Consider the following 25,973-nt stretch of genomic DNA (forward strand, 5'->3'; position numbering starts at 1 on the left):
AACTGTACTATATTCTTTGTGTTTCACTGTTGCAGTCATTACAATTGGGTTGAATCCCAACGCTAAGGTTGGGAGGCTGGAGCTAAATAGCATTAGGAGTGGCTATTAGGCCCTGCAGAACTGCAGTGGCAAAGCCTGCCCTGGATTTAGAGTAGAGTGGTAAGTGATAGTGCTTTGTGAAGGTGTGCACTGAACTCCAAGTAGCAGCCTCTAAAATGTCTTTGGTTGGCACTCCCCTGAGGAAGGCTGCTGAGGTGTCTGCTGCTCTGGTTGAATGTGGCCTAATGCCCTTAGGTACTGGCTTGCCATGTTGTGAATAGCAGAAACTAATGCAGAGGCCTATCCACTTTGAAACAGTCTGCTTTGAGATAGCCTTTCCTTGTGACGCTGCAGCATATGCCACTAGTAATTGCTCTGTCTTTCTGAAAGCTTTGGTTTTGTTCAAATAGAAGCGTAGCTGTCTATGTATGTCCAAAGAATGCAGAATTCTCTCCCCCTTATTCTGTGGGTTTGGATAAAAGGTAGGCAGATGAATAGTTTGGTTAAGGGCCACACTGGACACTACCTTAGGCATAAATGTTGGGTTTGTCCTCAGAGAAATCCTGTCTGGATAAAAAATGATAAAAGGTTCCACAGCCATGAGTGCTTGTAGCTCTGAAACTCGTCTTGCAGAAGTTATTGCTAGGAGCAGAGCTGTTTTCCAAGATAAAAACTTTATATCAGCTGTAGCGGCTGGCTCAAAAGGAGGCAGGGTGAGTTTTTCCAAGACATAATTGAGGTCCCATGCAGGTATTAGTGATCTCCTTGGAGGCCTTACATTTTTGACCCCTCTGAGGTACTGCCTTAATAAAGGATGAGAAAAGATTGGTTGCTCTGTATTGTAATGAGCTGAAATGGCAGAGGCATTAATTTTTATAGATGAAAAGGATAGGCCTTTGTCCAGCATCTCAGTCAAGTATTGTAAAATCTGAGGAATATTTGGTACAACTGTGTCAATTCCTTGTGCCTGGTTCCAAGCACAGAATCTCTTCCATTTTCCAGCATAGGATTTTCTAGTACTAGGCCTCCTGGCTTCCAAAATGACATCCATCACTGCTTTAGTTAGAGGTGTGTTTTGTATGACTACATTGTCCGCCATGCTGCCAGATTCAAGGTCTTGAGTTGGCTGTGCAGTATCTGATTGTTCTGCTGGGACAGTAGATGAGGCACTTGAGGTAAGGTCCAGGCTGGGTATTGAGACAGGTTCCTTAGGATTGGATACCAGTACTGGTGTGGCCAGTCTGGGGCAATCAGTACCATTTTTGGCTTCTCCTGTCTGACCTTTAGGAGTACCTTGGGGAGGGGAGGCAGAGGAGGAAAGGCATATACTGTTAAGTTTTATCAGCTGAAAGATAGGGCATCCACTTTCCATGCTTGTCTGTGATAAGTCCATGTGCAGAATCTCTTTAGTTGGCAGTTGTGAGGTGAGGCAAAAAGATCTATGTCCGGGCATCCCCATTTCCTTGTTACCATGCTGAAGACTTGTGGATCCAATTTCCACTCGTGGGGATCCATGAGGTTTCTGCTTAGTTCATCTGCCAGAGTATTTATCTTTCCTGGCAGGAATTGTGCCTGCAGATATACTTGGTATGTCAATGCTGTGTCCCACAAAGTCATGGCTAGTCTGCAAAGGGGGTAAGAATGAGTGCCTCCCTGCTTGTTTATATACCACATGACTGTGGTATTGTCTGTCTTTATCAGTAGTTGTCCTGGATAAAGTAGGTCTTTGAAGGCTGTTGGGGCATTTTGAACAGCTAGCATCTCTTTTTGATTGATACGTAGATGCATTTGGTTTGCGAACCATGTGCCTTGAATACATCTTCCTGCCATGTGGACTCCCCAGGCATAATCCGATGCATCCATTGTTAATGTCTGTGTGGCTGGGGGGTAGAGTGAATGGCTGTCCCTTGTCCTGGAGACAGGCCTTCGCCCACCATCGAAACTCCTGTTGCAGGCAGGGAATGAGAGTAACTATTGTTTCCAAGCTGTGGCAATGTTTAGTCCAAACACTTTTTAGGTACCATTGAAGTTTCCTCATATGCAGTCTTGCATATGAAATTAGTAGAATGCAGGATGCCATGAAGCCCAAAGCCTGCAGAATTTTTCTTGCAGATAACTGGGCCTTTGTTGCCAACAGTTTGAAATAGGTAGTCAGTTGCCTTTGCTTGTCTGGCATGAGATAAACCATCTGGGCAGTTGTATTTGAGCTTGCACACAGGAATATTATCTCTTGAGAGGGTACTAATTTTGATTTATGTTTGTTGACTGTGTACCCTAGGCATGGTAGTAATCTCTTTACAAATGCCAGATGCTGTAGCAGAATGTCCTTGTTCTCCGCTTAAATGAGGCAGTCATTCAAGTAAGGATATATTTGTATTCCTCTTTGTCTGCAGTATGCAATTACTGGTTCCAGGCACTTTGTGAAGACCCTGGGCGCAGTAGATAAGCCAAAGGGCAGTGCAGAGAATTGGTAGTGCATTGAGCCAGCTTTGAATCTAAGGTATCGTCTGCATGTTTGTCTGATTGGGACATGCAGGTATGCCTCTTTTATATCTAAAGTCACAAGCCAAGCCTTCTTGCCCAACATGGGCAGAAGCTGCTGTAGAGTCAACATTTTGAATTTTGGAATATCCAGATATGTTTTTAGAGTAGATAGGTCCAGTATTGGTCTCCAGGCCCTGTCCTTTCGGGGTACCAAAAACAGTCTTGAATAGAATCCTTGTCCCTGCTCTTGTTCTGGTACTTGTTGAATGGCCCTAATGTCCATGAGGGATGAAACTTGTTTTTGTGCCTCTGCCCATTGATGCTTTGGCAGGTCTGGCCAACCGTTTGCCCTTGGCAGGGTATGGAAATGAAACTTGTAGCCTTGTGACACTATGTTTAAGACCAATTTGCATAGATTTAGCTTTGTCCTCCATTTTCTTTAACACCTTTTCTGTCTTAACACCAAACAAAGCATCATGCTGTAATGGAGCATCTAATAATTTTGCTTTAACATTATCAGGAAGAGTTTGTTCCTTTAACCAAGCATGCCTCCTAATGACAGAGCACGTAACTGCAGCCTTGCAGGAGGCCTCCAGAGAATCAAAACCACATTGCAAAGTATGCTTTCCAACTTGTTCAGCTGCATGCAATAAATCCTGCATTTCTTTGTTTTCTGCACATTCAGAATTTATCAACATTTTCTGTTTAAGCAGTGACATAATATATTGCTGATATTTGAGCATATGAAACTGACAATTTAAAGCCCTTATAGCCAAGGTAGCAGAAGTGTAAATCTTTTTTCCCCATCTGTCCAGTACCCCAGAATCCCTGTCAGAGGGAGTAGGGTTTTTTGCAGTGGAAGCTTTGACCCCTTTGGGACCCTGAGAGATAGTTTTTGGGTCAGCAGCAGGGTTTTTGAAAAGGAATTTATGAGAGTCAGGAACCCTGTAGTACCTGTCCAGCTTGACAGGAGCTGGAGGTAAGGAGTCAGGGGTCAGACTGGACTCTGAAAATACATCATCTACAATGTCTAACACAGGTGGAATAGCTAGGGGCCTGTGTTGTGGTAGTAAAAGGAAGTCTCTGAGCCTTTTCTTAGATTCTGAATAATCTTGGCTCTCCCAGTGGTAATGCTCCCTCATGGTATGTAAAGTTTCCCCAAAAGAATAATCTTCAGGAGGAGAGGCTAAAGGGATAGATTCTTCAGCATCAGAATCCTCATAGGGAGGAAGAGAGTATTCCTGATCAGAAGAGGAATCAGATGAAATGGAAACCTGATCTGAAGATTCATATTCTGTCTTTTGCCTAGGCCTATTATCAGGAGGGGGATGGGAACCCCTGATCAAAGTAATTAGGTCTTCGGCCATTTTGAGCATCTGTTTTTTAGGCATGTAGGCCTGTCCATGAGGCTGCTGTACTTGTTTCTTTGTCTTTAAAGGTGCTTTAGTCTTTGACTTTGAAGCTGAAGTCGATTTAACATATAATTGAGTAGGTCTGAAAACACCCTCAGAAGCCGATGCCTGCTCAGCGGCTCCGGACCCATCTGAGGGAATAGTTAACGAAGGTCCAATACCTTGAGCTTCCAACAGCCTGGTCGACTCCACATGGGTGTCGGTAGTGGCCTGCGAGTCTAAAGTAGCGGTCAGGGCTGCAAAGGCGCCTCACTGAGAACCGGTGAACCGGCGACTGGCTTAGAAGAAGCCTCGTCATCGTTCTGGACCTCGGATGCATGTCCTTTTCTTTGCGTTTCTTGTGAATTTCGGTAGTCAGATGGCTATCCGACGACATTGTATAGTTAAATCTTCTTCCAAAATAGTGAAATGCAAAATTGTACCGACGCTTAATAGTGCGTTGGTTAAATCTAGCACAAAACCGACAACTAGCTACGTCGTGGTCAGGGCCTAGGCAAGGAATACAGTAAGAATGAAAGTCCTTATGAGGTATTTGCTTCCCACAAGAAATACAATTATTAACTTTTTCTGACATCGGTCTGGAACAAGAAAAAAGTTTCCCCAACGGGGTACTTAGCTTTTAGTGAAGACTTCGGATCTGAAATTTGAACACAAAAATCTCAGGAGTCGGCCGACCGGCACTTGCGAGCTGCTTTTGCTTCAGGCAAAGCGCGGCAAGAAAGACTGAAGAAAATGGCGTCGGCTGCATCTTTTATACCCCTGGCGCACTGACGTCAGGGAAGAGGTGACAGCAACCAACGCCGGACCTAGACTTTGGAATTCAGGCTGACTGAGGGTAGCCTGCTAGCAGGATAACCCAGTTGTAATGACTGCAACAGTGAAACACGAAGAACATCTCTGTATTGCCTCAAAACCATGTTAGGGTGAAAAATATTTATTAAGCAATACTCCCACCTGGCTAACAAGCACATACAGTAGATAAGCAAATTTGAAAGACTAATACTGCTTCATTAAATTAGCAGAATATGTTGTACCCTGCCTTATCATAAAACTCATTTAAATGCATGCTTATGGAAATTAACTGGGACACTGCCTTTGCCATTTGTTTTCTGTGTTGTTATTATGTGTTGTGTACCCCATGATGTTCTTTTTCAAATCTTATTTTTTTACAAAGTTAAGGGACTGTTTCTTTTTTCTTCCATTCAATTAATCAAACCCTTTTGTAGCTTGTTGCTGACTTCACACACCGTTGCAACTTAAAGTCCCTCATGCACGGGAAACTGACTGTGCTCTAATGCACAAGCTTCTTTCTGGCACACAATTGTAAAATGATTTGCTTTCCACTCCTTAATGATTACATATTTTATAGCATTGCAATATTAATCTTTGCAGCTTACATATAATAATAAACTTCTGAAAGCTGATAAACCAGCCCATATATGTCTAATAATGCACTACACTATTACAACCATATACATAGCTCATAATTCCTTACCTATTCGATATTCTTCACTATATAGATATCAATATAGTTATAGATATAGATATAGATATAGATATATGTCACAAACACACATGAATGCAGGACCATAGACTATTTCCCCAAGAGATGTTGTTAGCACTATTATAATATCTTAATTGTTCTCTGGATTTTTAGAAACCCGTTTGCATATTCTATTTATAATTAAACTCTCACATTAACTAGAAAGCTAAACTGGGGATTATCACTCTAACCTGCAAAACGATATATGCCTTATGTCTTCTTTATCTGTTGTAGTTAATAATAGTTAACAACTCTTTTTATCCCCAGGAAGGGAGCACATCAAGTTTGCAAAACCATTATCTCATTAGGGAATAGTACTGGTGTACAAAAATCATTACCTTCTATGATTAGAGTTATCCTGGCCTAAATCAGGCTGAACACCACTAATATATGCATCAACAGAATTTGATCTTCACAATATCTGTAACATTAAGCTACAAACAAGAATCTGATTAAGCTTATCTAGCATGTGCATGAAAGTGCAGCTAATTATTTTATTTATTTTACATTTGTTGACCGGGCTAATCTAATTGGATATGTGTCCATTTTCAGTAGAGGCCCGGGGAGAAAAGCTCCACATAATAAACAAGGACAAACAAACATTACAACTTCAGTTACAGTTTACTTGTCAGACGCAACAGGTGTTACATGGTAACTTAGCATTCATGATAGATAATAGCCAAACAAAAATAGAAAAACCCTTTAGAAAACCTTTTTTTTTTTTGTAGTTGACCAAACAATAGTAGAAGAAAATGGTATTTAGAAGGATGTCTGCTACTTTGTCAAGAAATGTCTAACAAAGGTTAAAAAATATATAAAACTCAATTAAAGCATACTTTACTATTGTCGTGGTCATAATCAGCCAATGTTTTTGAGTTTTGTTACTGTTTCACATTTTAATCACAGGAAGCCTTGTTAAAGTGGGCTCTGTCCCACTTTTGATGAAATATTAGAATATAGTTGGTAACTATTAGCCTGTGAGAGTGTGCTCTAATGAAATAAAAGACTTAAACACAAACGAGGTAGAACACAAAGGATCTGAAAGCACCCACTCAATCTCTGACCCATAAAATATTTTTAAAGAAACAATTATATATGTACAACAGTTTTTGTAATGAGAGTAATCTCAAATATACAACAACTGCAAAAACGTAGACCTATTTAGTACTGGAATGGTGCACACAATAAGACTTTATTGATTGTGGATTAAGATAAAAACAGGGTTATTATCTTTTGTGTTCACCTGAAAGCCAAGTACAAAGTTATATATAGAACAATGTAAAGCAAAGGAGCTGGGAACACAACTGTGGTGAGAAAAGACTGACTAAATTGAAAAGATTCTGAAAACCTTATGGAAATTAGTTGTAAGGAAGAACAACTAATCTAGTAGCTTCAATTACAGCCAATTAAAGGCAGATTCTGAAATGCATTGGCTCTAGTTGATTGTCACTGTTGAAGTGACACCCCAACCCCATGTGAAAAATGGGAAAAGGGGTTGTAGATGGTGTGACAATAGGTGAAGGCTAGTGAAGACAGGTGAAGGCTGCCAGCCAGCCAGGTAGAATTTTGTAGATAATTCTGTCATTTGTAAATATTAATGTAAGCCACAGGCTTGCTGTCTTAAATAGAAAAATGCCGTTACATGTGAAACTGCAAAAATATAACAACAGTGCACTCTGCTGACCAAGTAGAGCATGTCGTGACCCTTTAATCTAAACACGGCTCCAGCTGGTCTAGATGAAGGAATTCTTGCTATTGTTTTAAGGCCAGAGTTAATGGCCAGAATTTGCATGCATAAATGTCCTTCATGGGTTTGCTTCCTGCCCAGGTGTGAATTTACTAAAGAATGTAGCCTGTTAGCCTGGGAACCTCAGGAAAGTGTGAAGAATGATGTAATGTGAATCAGAACTGTGATATCAATTTAAACAGAGAGAATCAGACAGCATTAAATATTTTTGTCTTGACCATCCAACTCATCCGCACTCTGCTTGTGTTCTATATGTAAGTTATTTTAGAATTGTATTTTCTCTTAGAAATATCTAGAAACTAGGAATATTAGACTAATTGTTTTTCTGTGATGTTAGAACTTTACTACTTTATTATTTGAAGTATTTCTCTGTGATCTCTGAACTCTTGACTAACACTGTGTAGTAAGAAGTATTGTCTTGTGTTTTTATTTATTATTAAATATTTTAAACCCTTTCAACTGTGGCTGTTTTGTGTAGAGATAATGTAAGCTCTTACGAGTACTTGCATGTCTTTGGTAAAACTGTACAAAGCCACTCTAATAGCTTTAGCTCTGGGCTACACTTACTAGTTGGATAATAATATTGCACAGTAATAATCGAACACCCTTTTAAGGGCCTTTGAGTAGCTGATAAATATTAGCTGGGTGGTGGCAGTGATTTCTACCATATAGTCTGGGTAAAAGGGGCACAGCTAGAGAACCTTTGCCAGTCTTCCCCAGGAGTGTCTGTGTGGTTGTAGATAAATCTTATTTCAAAGTGTGTGTGTGTGTCAGCTACTTGGGTAGGGTCAAGAAGCATTGGTTGGACAGAGAGGGTGCTGGAGATTTTAGCTTGCCCAGCTGGCTGAGATCTGGACCCTATAGCTGAGCTAGTGGCGAGTCTTATTGGGGACCTGGAGAGAAAGTGAGCAAGCAGCCCCGGACTGACTGTGATCTCTGTGTGCTCTTAAAGGAAATTGTACTTTACTGTGTGTGTATTTATTATCCTTTCCCTATATGGATGCCCCTCACTGGTGTTAGTGGTGAGGACTGAGGCTCCTTGATTGCTGGGCCAGTGCACGGGTGTCATATTAATTGTTTGGCAGTGGTGGGATATCCACACCACATATTAATTGGTTGGCACATACTAACTGGCTTGTAGTGGTGTGGATAGAGTGATTTCCTGTAGCTTGTGTACAGTGATCTCCGAAGGTGTTTTGTACTCTAAATCAGCCACACAGTGAAAACTCAGAGTTCAGATCACAATTGTTTTATTTCTTTTGTTAGCTTAGTTAGTCAGAAAGAGCAGGCAGCATGTCAGCAGAGGAGTACGGAAAGCTGACAAGGAGCCAGCTGGCTGAGATGTGCCAGGCTAGGGGACTGGTGCATGGAAACCTGACTAAGGTAGACCTGATTGCAGCCTTGGTCACAACTGCATCAGGAAACAGCAACCAGGAGGACATTCTGACTATCAGTGGAGATGTACCACCCTCAGAGAATGAACAGCTCAACCATTCTGCAGAAGACTTAAAAATCCACTTGGAGCTAAAGAGACTTGAGGTGGAGGCCAGGCATTTGGAAATAGAATCAGCTGAGAGACTGAGATGTCTGCAGGCTGAGGAGAATAAGAAACTGCTACACCTGGAAGCTGAGGAAAAGGAGAGGCAGAGGAAGCATGAGAGGGAGATGCTGACTCTTCGCCAGAGTCATGGTAGTAATGGGAAAGGGAGTAACTGGAACCCAGAAGCACAGAAGGCCAGTAAATTTCTTCCACAGTTTAAAGAGGGGGATAATTGTGATAGTTTCATTCATATGTTTGAGAGGGTATGTAAACAGTATGATGTTGACCAAAGGCTCTGGGTATGGTTCCTGACCCCTTTACTCCATGGTAAAGCTGTAACTGTGTTGTCTAAAATGTCTGACACTGCATGTTTTGATTAAACTGCTGTTAAAAGTCACTTGTTAGAATGTTTTAAGCTAACACCTGAAACGTATAGGAAAATGTTTTGTAAGCATAGACACAAGACAGATGAAAGTGTGTGTGAATATGTTGCTGAACTGAGCACTTATTTTCATAGGTGGGTGAGTGAATGTCAGGTCACTACTTTTGAAGGGCTGGCAGACCATTTGGTGAGGGAACAAGCCCTTAGCACTTTGCCTGAGGACATGAGGATCTGGTTAGCTGATAGACAATGGGCTACTTCAGATGAGATGGGGAAGAAGGGAGAACTATACCTAGCAAGCAGAGCATCCATGCACAGGAAAGGGACCCTCAGTGCTGCTTATGGGTCTAAAGGAAACCATGGTGGGCAGCAGAGACTGCCCCAACAGAATCTGGCAATAGCAGGAGCCACTAGTCCAGGTACCCATCCAGGACCTAGGGTTAAATGTATTGAATGGAACCAGTGGGCCATATGGCATACAGATGTCCACAGAGGCAAGGTAGGGAACAAAATGTGAGAGAGCCAGTAAGTGGGAAAGACAAAATGCCAATAGTAGTTTGTCTTGAGACAACAAGGGTACTGAACTACCATCCTGCAGATGTCCTGATAAGGAAGGATTTGGATGAGGCAGTACCATGTGCTTATGAAGTTACATGCAGTCAGGCTAGGAGACAAGCATGTGGGTCTGGTAGCCTGGGGGAGACCCAGACAGACTGCATACTTGCAGCCAGGACTGTTGAGGTGGTTACTTTAGGGAGGGAGCTGCTCTGTAGCAGTGACACTGATTTTTTTTGCCACAGCTGCTTGTGGGTACTGATGTTCCCTTGGACAGAGTGAATGCAAAGGTAGAAGTGAGTAGTAGTACTCAGGCTGACAGTGAGGCACCACTGTCAGAGGATGCCAGACTCCCTGTGGAAGGGGAGCTGGGAAGGGTTACAAAGAGAGAGTTGAGACAGCCTCAGCTCTCAGACCCTACATTGCAAGGCCTGAGGCATGTAGCTAGGGAGGCACCTGATTCTCAAGGAAAGGGGAATATGTATGCTGGAACACAGGGTTGCTGTATAGAGACTGGACCCCTGAGGGAGGGCTAGAAGGTGAGAGTGTACAGCAGTCAGCAGTGCCTAGAGCCTACCATCTGGCACTTCTAGCCATAGCCCATGATATTCCCTTTGCAGGTCATATGGGCATAAAACATACAAAGAGATGTATTATGCATAACTTCTATTAGCCTGGAATTTCCAGAGATGCAACAGGGTGCTGCGGGACCTGTGAGCAGTGCCAAAAGGTAGGCAGGGCAGGAGACAAGGTGAGAGCTCCTTTGATGCCTTTCCTGTAATTGAGGAGCCATTTCAGAGAGTAGCTATGGATATTGAGGGGCCTCTGAGTACCCCAAGTTCCACAAGGAAAAAGTTTATCCTAGTGGTAGTGGATTATGCTACACGATACCCTCAGGCAGTGGCTCTGTCCTCCATTGAGGCAGAAAAGGTGGCAAATGCTTTTAGAGATTTTCAGCAAGGTAGGTTTCCCAATAGAAATACCGACTGACAGAGGTGTCAATTTTATGTCAGACCTGCTGGCTTGTCTGTGGAAGTCCTGTGGGTTGAAGCCTCTGAAGACCATGCCCTACCATTCCCAGACTAATGGCGTGTTGAGAGGTTAAACTCTACAATCAAGTCCATGCTACGGGCATTTGCAGAATAGTTTAAGAGGGAGTGGGACAAATATTTGCCCCATCTGTTGGCTGCTTACAGAGAGGTTCCTAGGAATCCACAGGTTTTTCACCCTTTGAGTTGCTGTATGGGCATAGGGTGAGGGGACCTCTAGATTTAATTCGAGATGAGTGGAAAGTTGAGTGTAAATCTGGCAAGGAGTCTGTTGTGGCATATGTCCTAAACCTCAGGACAAGGCTCAGGGAACTCAAGGGCTTGGCTCAGGAGAACCTGGCAGAAGCCCAACAACAGAAAAAGGTGTGGTATGACAGCAATGCTTGAGCTAGAGAGTATGCTGTGGGGAAGCAGGTAATGGTTCTCATTCCTGTCAGACAGAACAAGCTGCAAATAGCTTGGGAATGACCCTACAAAGTGGTAAGAAAGGTCAGTGATGTTACCTACATGGTGGAACTGCTAGGCAGAAGGCAGGGGCACAAATTGTACCATGTTAACATGATGAAACCTTACCATGATAGGGAGGCGCTTGTGCTGAGCATTTACAGTGGATTGCAGGAGGAGTCTGAGGGAGATCTGGTGACTGATCTCCTCAGTGAGGCTCGGACTGGCACCTCAAGTGGAAGGGGTAGCAATGTCCCAGCAGCTATCTCCTACCCAGGTTTGAGAAATCCAGCAGTGTTGCAGGAGTTTGAGGACATGTTCACTGGGAAACCAGGGTGCACCCACCTGGTGCAGCACCAGGTGGATACAGGACCCCAAAGGCCTATTAGGCAGGCCCCTTATAGGGTGCCTGAGAGAGTCAAACAGACCCTGAGGGAGGAGGTACAAGGAGATGTTGGAACTAGGGGTGATTCAAGAGTCCAACAGTCCCTAGGCCTCCCCACTGGTGCTGGTGCCAAAGAAGGATGGCAGCACCTGGTTCTGTGTGGACTACAGGAAATTACATAGTCACACAGAATCAGATGCTTACCCCATGCCTAGGACAGATGAGGCCCCTGAGCAGTTGGGTGGGGCTAAGTATCTTACAACCATTGATCCTACCAAGGGTTACTGGCAGGTGCCCTTGACTCCCAGTGCTAAAGAGAAGTCAGCCTCTGTGACTCCTTTTGGCTTGCATGAGTTTACAAAGATGCCCTTTGGGATGAAGAATCCCCCAGTGACTTTACAGAGTCTGGTAGATCATATCCTAGCAGGAGCAGGAGGGTTTGCATTTGCTTACCTAGATGATATTGCTATCTACAGCCATTCCTGGCAAGAGCACTTTCAACATGTCAGGGAGACACTGGGCAGACTACAGAGGGCAGGGTTGACCATTAAGCTGAGCAAATGTCAGATGGGTATGGCAGAGGTCTCCTACATGACACATAGAGTGAGGAGTGGTAAGATCAGGCCAGAACCTGCCAAAGTAGAAGCCATTCAGGCATGGCCTGCACCTGTTGCCAAAAAGCATGTGAGGGCATTCTTAGGGACAGCAGGATACTACCGAAAGTTCATCCCCATTTATAGTACCATAGCAGCTCTCCTCACAGACCTGACAAGGAAGAACAGAGCCAGCCAGAAAAGGCCAAGTTGCTAAGATGGAGTCTGTGGTTGCAAGCATATGATATGTCAGTGCAGCACTGCAGTGGGATTAGCAATGCCAATGCAAATGGACTCTCAAGACAGGGAATGGGGTAAGGTATACTCAGATAGAACTAACCCTCTCAAGCAGCGTTTCTCAAAGGTCACTTGAAAAACTAGCTTGAGTTCTCCAAGGGGGGAGATGTGTGATGATAGATGAAGACTAATGAAGATAGGTGAAGGCTGCCAGCCCACCCAGATAGAATTCTGTAAATAATTCTGTCATTTGTAAATATTAATGTAAGCCACAGGCTTGTTGTTTTAAATGGAAAAAAAATGCTGTTACATGTGGAACTGCAAAAATGTAACAACAGTGCACTCTGCTGACCAAGTAAAACATGTTGTGACCCTTTGATCTAAACACGTCTCCAGCTTGTCTAGATGAAGGAATTCTTGCTATTGTTTTAAATCCAGAGTTAATGGCCAGAATTTGCATGCATAAATGTCCTTAATGGCTTTGCTTCCTGACCAGGTGTGAACTTACTAAAGAATATGGACTGTTAGCCCGGGAACCACAGGAAAGTGTGAAGAATGATGTAATGTCAATCAGGACTGTGATATCAATTTAAACAGAGAGAATCAGAGAGCATTAAGCATTTTTGTCTTGACCACCCAACTCATCAGCACTCTACCTGTGTTCTGTATGTAAGTTATTTTAGAATTGTATTTTCTCTTAGAATTAGCTAAGAACTAGGAAGATTAGACTAAGTGTTTTTCTGTGATGTCAGAACTCCAATACTGTATTATTTTAAATATTTATCTGTGATCTCTGAACTCTTGATTAGCACTGTGTAGTAAGAAGTATTGTCTTGTGTTTTTATTATTTATTATTAAATATTTTTAACCCTTTCAATGGTGGCTGTTTTGTGTAGAGATAATTTAAGCTCTTACAAGTATTTGCATGTCTTTGTTAAAATTGTACAAAGCCCTCCAATAGCTTTAGCCCTGGGCTACACTTACTAGTTGGATAAGAATCTGATTAAGCTTATCTAGCATGTGCATGAAAGTGCAGCTAATTATTTTATTTATTTTACATTTGTTGACCGGGCTAATCTAATTGGATATGTGTCCATTTTCAGTAGAGGCCCGGGGAGAAAAGCTCCACATAATAAACAAGGACAAACAAACATTACAACTTCAGTTACAGTTTACTTGTCAGACGCAACAGGTGTTACATGGTAACTTAGCATTCATGATAGATAATAGCCAAACAAAAATAGAAAAACCCTTTAGAAAACCTTTTTTTTTTTTGTAGTTGACCAAACAATAGTAGAAGAAAATGGTATTTAGAAGGATGTCTGCTACTTTGTCAAGAAATGTCTAACAAAGGTTAAAAAATATATAAAACTCAATTAAAGCATACTTTACTATTGTCGTGGTCCTAATCAGCCAATGTTTTTGAGTTTTGTTACTGTTTCACATTTTAATCACAGGAAGCCTTGTTAAAGTGGGCTCTGTCCCACTTTTGATGAAATATTAGAATATAGTTGGTAACTATTAGCCTGTGAGAGTGTGCTCTAATGAAATAAAAGACTTAAACACAAACGAGGTAGAACACAAAGGATCTGAAAGCACCCACTCAATCTCTGACCCATAAAATATTTTTAAAGAAACAATTATATATGTACAACAGTTTTTGTAATGAGAGTAATCTCAAATATACAACAACTGCAAAAACGTAGACCTATTTAGTACTGGAATGGTGCACACAATAAGACTTTATTGATTGTGGATTAAGATAAAAACAGGGTTATTATCTTTTGTGTTCACCTGAAAGCCAAGTACAAAGTTATATATAGAACAATGTAAAGCAAAGGAGCTGGGAACACAACTGTGGTGAGAAAAGACTGACTAAATTGAAAAGATTCTGAAAACCTTATGGAAATTAGTTGTAAGGAAGAACAACTAATCTAGTAGCTTCAATTACAGCCAATTAAAGGCAGATTCTGAAATGCATTGGCTCTAGTTGATTGTCACTGTTGAAGTGACACCCCAACCCCATGTGAAAAATGGGAAAAGGGGTTGTAGATGGTGTGACAATAGGTGAAGGCTAGTGAAGACAGGTGAAGGCTGCCAGCCAGCCAGGTAGAATTTTGTAGATAATTCTGTCATTTGTAAATATTAATGTAAGCCACAGGCTTGCTGTCTTAAATAGAAAAAATGCCGTTACATGTGAAACTGCAAAAATATAACAACAGTGCACTCTGCTGACCAAGTAGAGCATGTCGTGACCCTTTAATCTAAACACGGCTCCAGCTGGTCTAGATGAAGGAATTCTTGCTATTGTTTTAAGGCCAGAGTTAATGGCCAGAATTTGCATGCATAAATGTCCTTCATGGGTTTGCTTCCTGCCCAGGTGTGAATTTACTAAAGAATGTAGCCTGTTAGCCTGGGAACCTCAGGAAAGTGTGAAGAATGATGTAATGTGAATCAGAACTGTGATATCAATTTAAACAGAGAGAATCAGACAGCATTAAATATTTTTGTCTTGACCATCCAACTCATCCGCACTCTGCTTGTGTTCTATATGTAAGTTATTTTAGAATTGTATTTTCTCTTAGAAATATCTAGAAACTAGAAATATTAGACTAATTGTTTTTCTGTGATGTTAGAACTTTACTACTTTATTATTTGAAGTATTTCTCTGTGATCTCTGAACTCTTGACTAACACTGTGTAGTAAGAAGTATTGTCTTGTGTTTTTATTATTTATTATTAAATATTTTTAAACCCTTTCAACTGTGGCTGTTTTGTGTAGAGATAATGTAAGCTCTTACGAGTACTTGCATGTCTTTGGTAAAACTGTACAAAGCCACTCTAATAGCTTTAGCTCTGGGCTACACTTACTAGTTGGATAATAATATTGCACAGTAATAATTGAACACCCTTTTAAGGGCCTTTGAGTAGCTGATAAATATTAGCTGGGTGGTGGCAGTGATTTCTACCATATAGTCTGGGTAAAAGGGGCACAGCTAGAGAACCTTTGCCAGTCTTCCCCAGGAGTGTCTGTGTGGTTGTAGATAAATCTTATTTCAAAGTGTGTGTGTGTGTCAGCTACTTGGGTAGGGTCAAGAAGCACTGGTTGGACAGAGAGGGTGCTGGAGATTTTAGCTTGCCCAGCTGGCTGAGATCTGGACCCTATAGCTGAGCTAGTGGCGAGTCTTATTGGGGACCTGGAGAGAAAGTGAGCAAGCAGCCCCGGACTGACTGTGATCTCTGTGTGCTCTTAAAGGAAATTGTACTTTACTGTGTGTATTTATTATCCTTTCCTTATATGGATGCCCCTCACTGGTGTTAGTGGTGAGGACTGAGGCTCCTTGATTGCTGGGCCAGTGCATGGGTGTCATATTAATTGTTTGGCAGTGGTGGGATATCCACACCACATATTAATTGGTTGGCACATACTAACTGGCTTGTAGTGGTGTGGATAGAGTGATTTCCTGTAGCTTGTGTACAGTGATCTCCGAAGGTGTTTTGTACTCTAAATCAGCCACACAGTGAAAACTCAGAGTTCAGATCACAATTGTTTTATTTCTTTTGTTAGCTTAGTTAGTCAGAAAGAGCAGGCAGCATGTCAGCAGAGGAGTACGGAAAGCTGACAAGGAGCCAGCTGGCTGAGATGTGCCAGGCTAGGGGACTGGTGCATGGAAACCTGACTAAGGTAGACCTGATTGCAGCCTTGGTCACAACTGCATCAGGAAACAGCAACCAGGAGGACATTCAGACTAGCAGTGGAGATGTACCACCCTCAGAGAATGAACAGCTCAACCATTCTGCAGAAGACTTAAAAATCCACTTGGAGCTAAAGAGACTTGAGGTGGAGGCCAGGCATTTGGAAATAGAATCAGCTGAGAGACTGAGATGTCTGCAGGCTGAGGAGAATAAGAAACTGCTACACCTGGAAGCTGAGGAAAAGGAGAGGCAGAGGAAGCATGAGAGGGAGATGCTGACTCTTCGCCAGAGTCATGGTAGTAATGGGAAAGGGAGTAACTGGAACCCAGAAGCACAGAAGGCCAGTAAATTTCTTCCACAGTTTAAAGAGGGGGATAATTGTGATAGTTTCATTCATATGTTTGAGAGGGTATGTAAACAGTATGATGTTGACCAAAGGCTCTGGGTATGGTTCCTGACCCCTTTACTCCATGGTAAAGCTGTAACTGTGTTGTCTAAAATGTCTGACACTGCATGTTTTGATTAAACTGCTGTTAAAAGTCACTTGTTAGAATGTTTTAAGCTAACACCTGAAACGTATAGGAAAATGTTTTGTAAGCATAGACACAAGACAGATGAAAGTGTGTGTGAATATGTTGCTGAACTGAGCACTTATTTTCATAGGTGGGTGAGTGAATGTCAGGTCACTACTTTTGAAGGGCTGGCAGACCATTTGGTGAGGGAACAAGCCCTTAGCACTTTGCCTGAGGACATGAGGATCTGGTTAGCTGATAGACAATGGGCTACTTCAGATGAGATGGGGAAGAAGGGAGAACTATACCTAGCAAGCAGAGCATCCATGCACAGGAAAGGGACCCTCAGTGCTGCTTATGGGTCTAAAGGAAACCATGGTGGGCAGCAGAGACTGCCCCAACAGAATCTGGCAATAGCAGGAGCCACTAGTCCAGGTACCCATCCAGGACCTAGGGTTAAATGTATTGAATGGAACCAGTGGGCCATATGGCATACAGATGTCCACAGAGGCAAGGTAGGGAACAAAATGTGAGAGAGCCAGTAAGTGGGAAAGACAAAATGCCAATAGTAGTTTGTCTTGAGACAACAAGGGTACTGAACTACCATCCTGCAGATGTCCTGATAAGGAAGGATTTGGATGAGGCAGTACCATGTGCTTATGAAGTTACATGCAGTCAGGCTAGGAGACAAGCATGTGGGTCTGGTAGCCTGGGGGAGACCCAGACAGACTGCATACTTGCAGCCAGGACTGTTGAGGTGGTTACTTCAGGGAGGGAGCTGCTCTGTAGCAGTGACACTGATTTTTTTTGCCACAGCTGCTTGTGGGTACTGATGTTCCCTTGGACAGAGTGAATGCAAAGGTAGAAGTGAGTAGTAGTACTCAGGCTGACAGTGAGGCACCACTGTCAGAGGATGCCAGACTCCCTGTGGAAGGGGAGCTGGGAAGGGTTACAAAGAGAGAGTTGAGACAGCCTCAGCTCTCAGACCCTACACTGCAAGGCCTGAGGCATGTAGCTAGGGAGGCACCTGATTCTCAAGGAAAGGGGAATATGTATGCTGGAACACAGGGTTGCTGTATAGAGACTGGACCCCTGAGGGAGGGCTAGAAGGTGAGAGTGTACAGCAGTCAGCAGTGCCTAGAGCCTACCATCTGGCACTTCTAGCCATAGCCCATGATATTCCCTTTGCAGGTCATATGGGCATAAAACATACAAAGAGATGTATTATGCATAACTTCTATTAGCCTGGAATTTCCAGAGATGCAACAGGGTGCTGCGGGACCTGTGAGCAGTGCCAAAAGGTAGGCAGGGCAGGAGACAAGGTGAGAGCTCCTTTGATGCCTTTCCTGTAATTGAGGAGCCATTTCAGAGAGTAGCTATGGATATTGAGGGGCCTCTGAGTACCCCCAAGTTCCACAAGGAAAAAGTTTATCCTAGTGGTAGTGGATTATGCTACACGATACCCTCAGGCAGTGGCTCTGTCCTCCATTGAGGCAGAAAAGGTGGCAAATGCTTTTTAGAGATTTTCAGCAAGGTAGGTTTCCCAATAGAAATACCGACTGACAGAGGTGTCAATTTTATGTCAGACCTGCTGGCTTGTCTGTGGAAGTCCTGTGGGTTGAAGCCTCTGAAGACCATGCCCTACCATTCCCAGACTAATGGCCGTGTTGAGAGGTTAAACTCTACAATCAAGTCCATGCTACGGGCATTTGCAGAATAGTTTAAGAGGGAGTGGGACAAATATTTGCCCCATCTGTTGGCTGCTTACAGAGAGGTTCCCTAGGAATCCACAGGTTTTTCACCCTTTGAGTTGCTGTATGGGCATAGGGTGAGGGGACCTCTAGATTTAATTCGAGATGAGTGGAAAGTTGAGTGTAAATCTGGCAAGGAGTCTGTTGTGGCATATGTCCTAAACCTCAGGACAAGGCTCAGGGAACTCAAGGGCTTGGCTCAGGAGAACCTGGCAGAAGCCCAACAACAGAAAAAGGTGTGGTATGACAGCAATGCTTGAGCTAGAGAGTATGCTGTGGGGAAGCAGGTAATGGTTCTCATTCCTGTCAGACAGAACAAGCTGCAAACAGCTTGGGAATGACCCTACAAAGTGGTAAGAAAGGTCAGTGATGTTACCTACATGGTGGAACTGCTAGGCAGAAGGCAGGGGCACAAATTGTACCATGTTAACATGATGAAACCTTACCATGATAGGGAGGCGCTTGTGCTGAGCATTTACAGTGGATTGCAGGAGGAGTCTGAGGGAGATCTGGTGACTGATCTCCTCAGTGAGGCTCGGACTGGCACCTCAAGTGGAAGGGGTAGCAATGTCCCAGCAGCTATCTCCTACCCAGGTTTGAGAAATCCAGCAGTGTTGCAGGAGTTTGAGGACATGTTCACTGGGAAACCAGGGTGCACCCACCTGGTGCAGCACCAGGTGGATACAGGACCCCAAAGGCCTATTAGGCAGGCCCCTTATAGGGTGCCTGAGAGAGTCAAACAGACCCTGAGGGAGGAGGTACAAGGAGATGTTGGAACTAGGGGTGATTCAAGAGTCCAACAGTCCCTAGGCCTCCCCACTGGTGCTGGTGCCAAAGAAGGATGGCAGCACCTGGTTCTGTGTGGACTACAGGAAATTACATAGTCACACAGAATCAGATGCTTACCCCATGCCTAGGACAGATGAGGCCCCTGAGCAGTTGGGTGGGGCTAAGTATCTTACAACCATTGATCCTACCAAGGGTTACTGGCAGGTGCCCTTGACTCCCAGTGCTAAAGAGAAGTCAGCCTCTGTGACTCCTTTTGGCTTGCATGAGTTTACAAAGATGCCCTTTGGGATGAAGAATCCCCAGTGACTTTACAGAGTCTGGTAGATCATATCCTAGCAGGAGCAGGAGGGTTTGCATTTGCTTACCTAGATGATATTGCTATCTACAGCCATTCCTGGCAAGAGCACTTTCAACATGTCAGGGAGACACTGGGCAGACTACAGAGGGCAGGGTTGACCATTAAGCTGAGCAAATGTCAGATGGGTATGGCAGAGGTCTCCTACATGACACATAGAGTGAGGAGTGGTAAGATCAGGCCAGAACCTGCCAAAGTAGAAGCCATTCAGGCATGGCCTGCACCTGTTGCCAAAAAGCATGTGAGGGCATTCTTAGGGACAGCAGGATACTACCGAAAGTTCATCCCCATTTATAGTACCATAGCAGCTCTCCTCACAGACCTGACAAGGAAGAACAGAGCCAGCCAGAAAAAGGCCAAGTTGCTAAGATGGAGTCTGTGGTTGCAAGCATATGATATGTCAGTGCAGCACTGCAGTGGGATTAGCAATGCAAATGCAAATGGACTCTCAAGACAGGGAATGGGGTAAGGTATACTCAGATAGAACTAACCCTCTCAAGCAGCGTTTCTCAAAGGTCACTTGAAAAACTAGCTTGAGTTCTCCAAGGGGGGAGATGTGTGATGATAGATGAAGACTAATGAAGATAGGTGAAGGCTGCCAGCCCACCCAGATAGAATTCTGTAAATAATTCTGTCATTTGTAAATATTAATGTAAGCCACAGGCTTGTTGTTTTAAATGGAAAAAAAATGCTGTTACATGTGGAACTGCAAAAATGTAACAACAGTGCACTCTGCTGACCAAGTAAAACATGTTGTGACCCTTTGATCTAAACACGTCTCCAGCTTGTCTAGATGAAGGAATTCTTGCTATTGTTTTAAATCCAGAGTTAATGGCCAGAATTTGCATGCATAAATGTCCTTAATGGCTTTGCTTTCTGACCAGGTGTGAACTTACTAAAGAATATGGACTGTTAGCCCGGGAACCACAGGAAAGTGTGAAGAATGATGTAATGTCAATCAGGACTGTGATATCAATTTAAACAGAGAGAATCAGAGAGCATTAAGCATTTTTGTCTTGACCACCCAACTCATCAGCACTCTACCTGTGTTCTGTATGTAAGTTATTTTAGAATTGTATTTTCTCTTAGAATTAGCTAAGAACTAGGAAGATTAGACTAAGTGTTTTTCTGTGATGTCAGAACTCCAATACTGTATTATTTTAAATATTTATCTGTGATCTCTGAACTCTTGATTAGCACTGTGTAGTAAGAAGTATTGTCTTGTGTTTTTATTATTTATTATTAAATATTTTTAACCCTTTCAATGGTGGCTGTTTTGTGTAGAGATAATTTAAGCTCTTACAAGTATTTGCATGTCTTTGTTAAAATTGTACAAAGCCCTCCAATAGCTTTAGCCCTGGGCTACACTTACTAGTTGGATAATAATATTGCACAGTAATAATTGGACACCCTTTTTATGGTCTTTGGGTAGCTGATAAATATTACCTGGGTGGTGACAGTGATTTCTACCATACAGTCTAGGTAAAAGGGGCACAGCTGGAGAACCTGTGCCAGCCTTCCCCAGGAGTGTTTGTGTGGTTGTATATAACTCTTATCGCAAAGCGTGTGTGTCAGCTACTTGGGCAGGGACATGAAGCACTGGTTGGACAGAGAGGGTGCTGGAGGTTTTAGCTTGCCCAGCTGGCTGAGATCTGGACCCTATAGCTGTGCCAGTAGGGAGTCTTATTGGGGACCTAGAGACAAAGGGAGCAACCAGTCCTAGACTGACTGTGATCTCTGTGTGCTCTTAAGGAAATGTGTACTTTACTGTGTGTGTATTTATTATCCTTTCCCTATATGGACGCCCCTCACTGATGTTAGTGGTGAGGCTTCTTGATTGCTGGGCCAGTGCACAGGCATCACAGATGGATGGAAGGATCAGTAGTAAAAAAGCACAGCTAATTTTGAAACTTCAGTTACAACCAATTAAAAGGCTAATATGAAAACCAATCACAACAGCTGCTCCTCCCACACCCCTTGCTAAAATTATGATAAAAGGGCAATGCTTTGGTCAGTATTGCTATACGTTTTTTCCTAATCTGATTAAGTCTACAGCGGATATAAAAAAGGTACACACCCTTGTTAAAATGCCAGGTTTTTGTGATATAAAAAGAGACAATAATAAATAATTTCAAAACTTTTCCCACCTTTAATGTGACCTATGACCTGTACAAGTCAATTGAAAAACAAACAAATCGGTTAGGGGAAAAATATAAAAAATAAAAAACATACAATAAACAGGTTGCATAAGTGTGTACACCCTGAAATTAATACTTTGTTGAAGCACCTTTTGATTTAATTACAGCACTTAGTCTTCTTGGGTAGGAGTCTATCAGTATGGCACATCTTGACTTGGCAATAGTTGCCCACTCTGTCAGATTGTGAGGGTATCTCCTGTGCACAGCCCTCTTCAGGTCACTCTACAGATTTTCTATTGGATTATGGTCTGGGCTCTGGCTGAGCCATTCCAAAACTTTAATTTTCTTCTGGTGAAGCCATTCTTTTGTTGATTTGGATGTATGCATGGGGTCATTGTCATGTTGAAAAGTGAAATTCCTCTTCATCTTTAGCTTTCTAGCAGATGTCTGAAGGTTTTGGGTCAAAAGTGATTGGTTATGAAGAAGAGCAACCCCAAAGCATGATACTGCCACCACCATGCTTCACAGTGGGGATGGTATTCTTTTGGTGATATGAAGTGTTGTTTTTGCGCCAAATGTAAGTTTTGGAATTGTGGCCAAAAAGTTCAACCTTGGTCTCATCAGACCATAACACATTTTCCCACATGTTATTAAGAGACTTGATGTATTGTTTTGCAAATTTTAACCAGGCCTGGATGTTTTTCTGTGTAAGAAAAGGCTTCTGTCTTGCAACCCTACGTCATAGATCAGACATATGAAGAATACGGGAGATTGTTGTCACATGTAGTACATAACCAGTACTTGCCAGAAATTCCTGCAGCTCCTTCAGTGTTGCTGTAGGTCTCTTGGCAGCCTCCCTGACCAGTTTTCATCTTGTCTTTTCATCAATTTTGGAGGGACATCCAGTTCTTTGCAACATCACTGTTGTCCCATATTTACTCCACTTTTTAATGACTGTCTTCATTGTGTTCCATGGTATATCCAGTGCTGTGGAAATGTTTTTGTACTCTTCTCCTGAATGATTCAACAATGAGATCCCTTTGATGCTTTGTAACCTCTCTGTGAACCATGGCTTTTGCTGTTGCAGGCAACTGAGTAAATGTCAAGAAAATTCTACTAGGGCAGCTGAACTTTATTTGGGGTTAATCAGAGTCTCTAATTGATGTTAGGTGTGTACCCAAGAAGACTGGATGCTGTAATTAAATCAAAAGGTGCTTCAACAAAGTATTAGTTTAAGGGTGTGCACACTTATGCAACCAGCTTATTGTACGTTTTTTATTTTTTATATTTTTCCCCTAATAGATTTGTTTGTTTTTCAATTGAATTGTACAGGTTATAGGTCACATTAAAGGTGGGACAAAGTTTTGAAATGATTTATTGCAATTTCATTTTTTTATATCACAAAAACCTGGTATTTTAACAGGGATGTGTACACTTTTTATATCCACTGTATAAGATGAAAGCACTAGTCCAAATAAAGCTTCTTTAAATGAATACTGATTTAAGGTGGCTTATCTTGAAGATTTTACGGGATTTAATAAGAAAACATTTGAACTTCCATATAAAAGCTAAGGTTCACTGTCCTTCCTGAACCACAGCCTGCTCTCAAGCTACTCCCTTTACAATTTGTCCTGTTCATCATGGCCGGGTCTCTCATCTCCCCCAGGTTGGTTTAGCTTGGATTGGGTTGCTAATACCACTCGGGGATTTTACTTTTATTCTTTGTCTGTGATAGCATCCACTGTCCTAATTATTAGATTATTATTGACATTCATGTGTATCAGAATTGCTCAATTTATGCACCAGATAATTTGATTCCAAGAAATTCATACACCCTACTAAGATTCCCCTACTTCTCACTGGAGCACACTTACTAGCAACAAAGGACAAATCAGAGGAAGGCTCGATGCTTGGGAGAGGTGTAAAGAAAAACACCTGGAAAAATTATAACAAAAATGTGCAAGATAAATTTCATCATACATTCCTACTGTCCAAGATTCAAAATTACTGAATAAGCTTCCCTTCCAGTCAGGAGAAGGCAGTTATTGTGTGTGTGTGTGTGTGTGTGTGTGTGTGTGTGTGTGTGTGTGTGTGTGTGTGTGTGTGTGTGTGTGTGTGTGTGTGTGTTGTGTGTGTTTTTTACAAACTTAAAAATCACAGGTTCATATGTTTAAAGGTAAGTATTAGGTTGGCTGCCATTGTGGGCTATTTTAAGCCTAATGAATTTTCCTTTTGATGCTTGAATTAACACATCTCATATGTGTTAATAATCCAATACCAAATTACTGATATTGGTCAAACTTCTGAACTTTTTTATGTAATGACTTGGCATACAACACTTTGGTAAAAAATATGAAATTTAACATAACTTCAGCAACCTGTTTAGACGTTTACACAAGTTACAAAAGTTTTTCTAAGAGGCTTGCCCATTATCCATATCTTTTTTATGGTAAATTATCATGTAAGTTTTGACCAAAAAACAGTACAACACAAGACTACAAAAAATTGGAGAATGACATCGTTAAATTGATTTGTGAACTTATGGGTATAGTTTTGGATAATAATTTTCTTTGGTTCGAGGGGGAATACTATCAGCAGATAAAGGGTGTCCCGATGGGAGCAACATGTTCACCTGTATATTCTAATTTAGTTCTATTGGGCTGGGAAAATCAACATGTCATGCGAAGTTTGTTTTGGAAAAATATTAGATTATATCTTAGATACCTGGACGATATTTTTATCTTGTGGGGGGTGGTCTGGAAAATGAAATTCCAAAATTTATAGATTATTTAAATTCTAGTACTGATTTTTTGAGTTTCACTTTTCAGTATGATAGGCAAGCCATTAGTTTTTTGGACACATCTATATCTAAAGAAGAGGGAAAATTTAAATCACAGATATATAGAAAAAGGACTTTTTGTAATGCTTATCTACATTTTGAGAGTGATCATCCTTTAGGACAAAAGATCAGCATTGTCAAAGGACAAGCTATTAGGGTAGCATGGATGACATCCAACACGGATGATTTGACTAGTGAATTTCAGGTCATTTCCAACATGTTTCTTGAGAGAGGCTATCCATCACAGATGTTGGATAGCATTCTCCAAGAAATATATAATGAGTGGGGGAATAAATACAAACCCCTACTTTGTACCCCTCCAGAAATAGTAATTGATAGCACTATTAAATGTGACAAAGATACGTCCAAAGATTTTAGAAAAGCTTGTGCTCTACAGTATAATACCAAAACTACTATGATTAGGCAGGCTTTTGAAAGAAATTAGAGTATATTTAGAACAAATGAAGAGATTTTCAATAAGGTGAGTAATAAACCCAGATTCATTAATAAGGTGGGATACAATGTCAAACAGTTGTTAGAATATAGGTTAAATAATGCCACCCCAGTTACACAAGGGACTAGGCAGTGTGGTATGTGTCCTTATTGTCCATATATTAGTAAGGAATCTAGTTTGGTTTTGGACAATAATATGAAAAGTAAGATATACTTTAAGAAAGGTAATTGTAATACCAGGGGAGTAGTGTATTTAGCTAGGTGTCACACTAGCGGACATTTTTATGTAGGTAAGATGGAGCGTATGTTAAAAAACAGAATATATGAACATCTAAATGATATAAAAAAATCAAAAATCCACTACTGCTCTATATAGGCATGCAGCAGTTTGTGATAATGTTGGCTGCCATTGTGGGCTATTTTAAGCCTAATGAATTTTCCTTTTGATGCTTGAATTAACACATCTCATATGTATTAATAATCCAATACCAAATTACTGATATTGGTCAAACTTCTGAACTTTTTTTATGTAATGACTTGGCATACAATACTTTGGTAAAAAATATGAAATTTAACATAACTTCAGCAACCTGTTTAGACGTTTACACAAGTTACAAAAGTTTTTCTAAGAGGCTTGCCCATTATCCGTATCTTTTATGGTAAATTATCATGTAAGTTTTGACCAAAAAACAGTACAACACAAGACTACAAAAAATTAAGTCATTGTGATTCCATATCAATCATCTCTACAGCCAAAACAGATAATAACGTATGTAAACACCTTTAAGTGAGTTAACAAGTCTGACAGAAACAGAAAAGCTTGTGGGAATATTATGACACCAACTCTAATAAACTGACTGTATTAAATATAAAATGTAACTAGAAAATCATACCAGATATAAGACGTGATTAATGTAATCATCCTCAAGTGGCTCTTCCTAAAGAGGTCTAAGATTGTGCCCGTCTTCGTATTCGACTTGGCCTTCAGCTGTGAGTAAATAAAATATAGAAACAACTGAAGCATTTTGAAA

The 25,973-nt window shown here is 41.7% G+C and overlaps 1 protein-coding gene across 1 annotated transcript in view; it reads right to left on the reverse strand.

Moving 5' to 3' along the window:
- LOC122797751 (solute carrier family 22 member 13-like) overlaps window positions 1-25,973 on the reverse strand; it is an 843,707-nt gene that overhangs the window by 347,497 nt on the left and 470,237 nt on the right. Inside the window, exon 6 of the mRNA XM_044066275.1 lies at window positions 25,836-25,930. Within this exon, the coding sequence (XP_043922210.1) occupies window positions 25,836-25,930 (95 nt within the window). The remainder of the gene's footprint in view (window positions 1-25,835; window positions 25,931-25,973) is intronic.

Source organism: Protopterus annectens, chromosome 3.part1 (genome assembly GCF_019279795.1).
Source record: "Protopterus annectens isolate FY-2018-M chromosome 3.part1, PAN1.0, whole genome shotgun sequence".
In the NCBI taxonomy this organism is placed as follows: Eukaryota; Metazoa; Chordata; order Ceratodontiformes; family Protopteridae; genus Protopterus; species Protopterus annectens.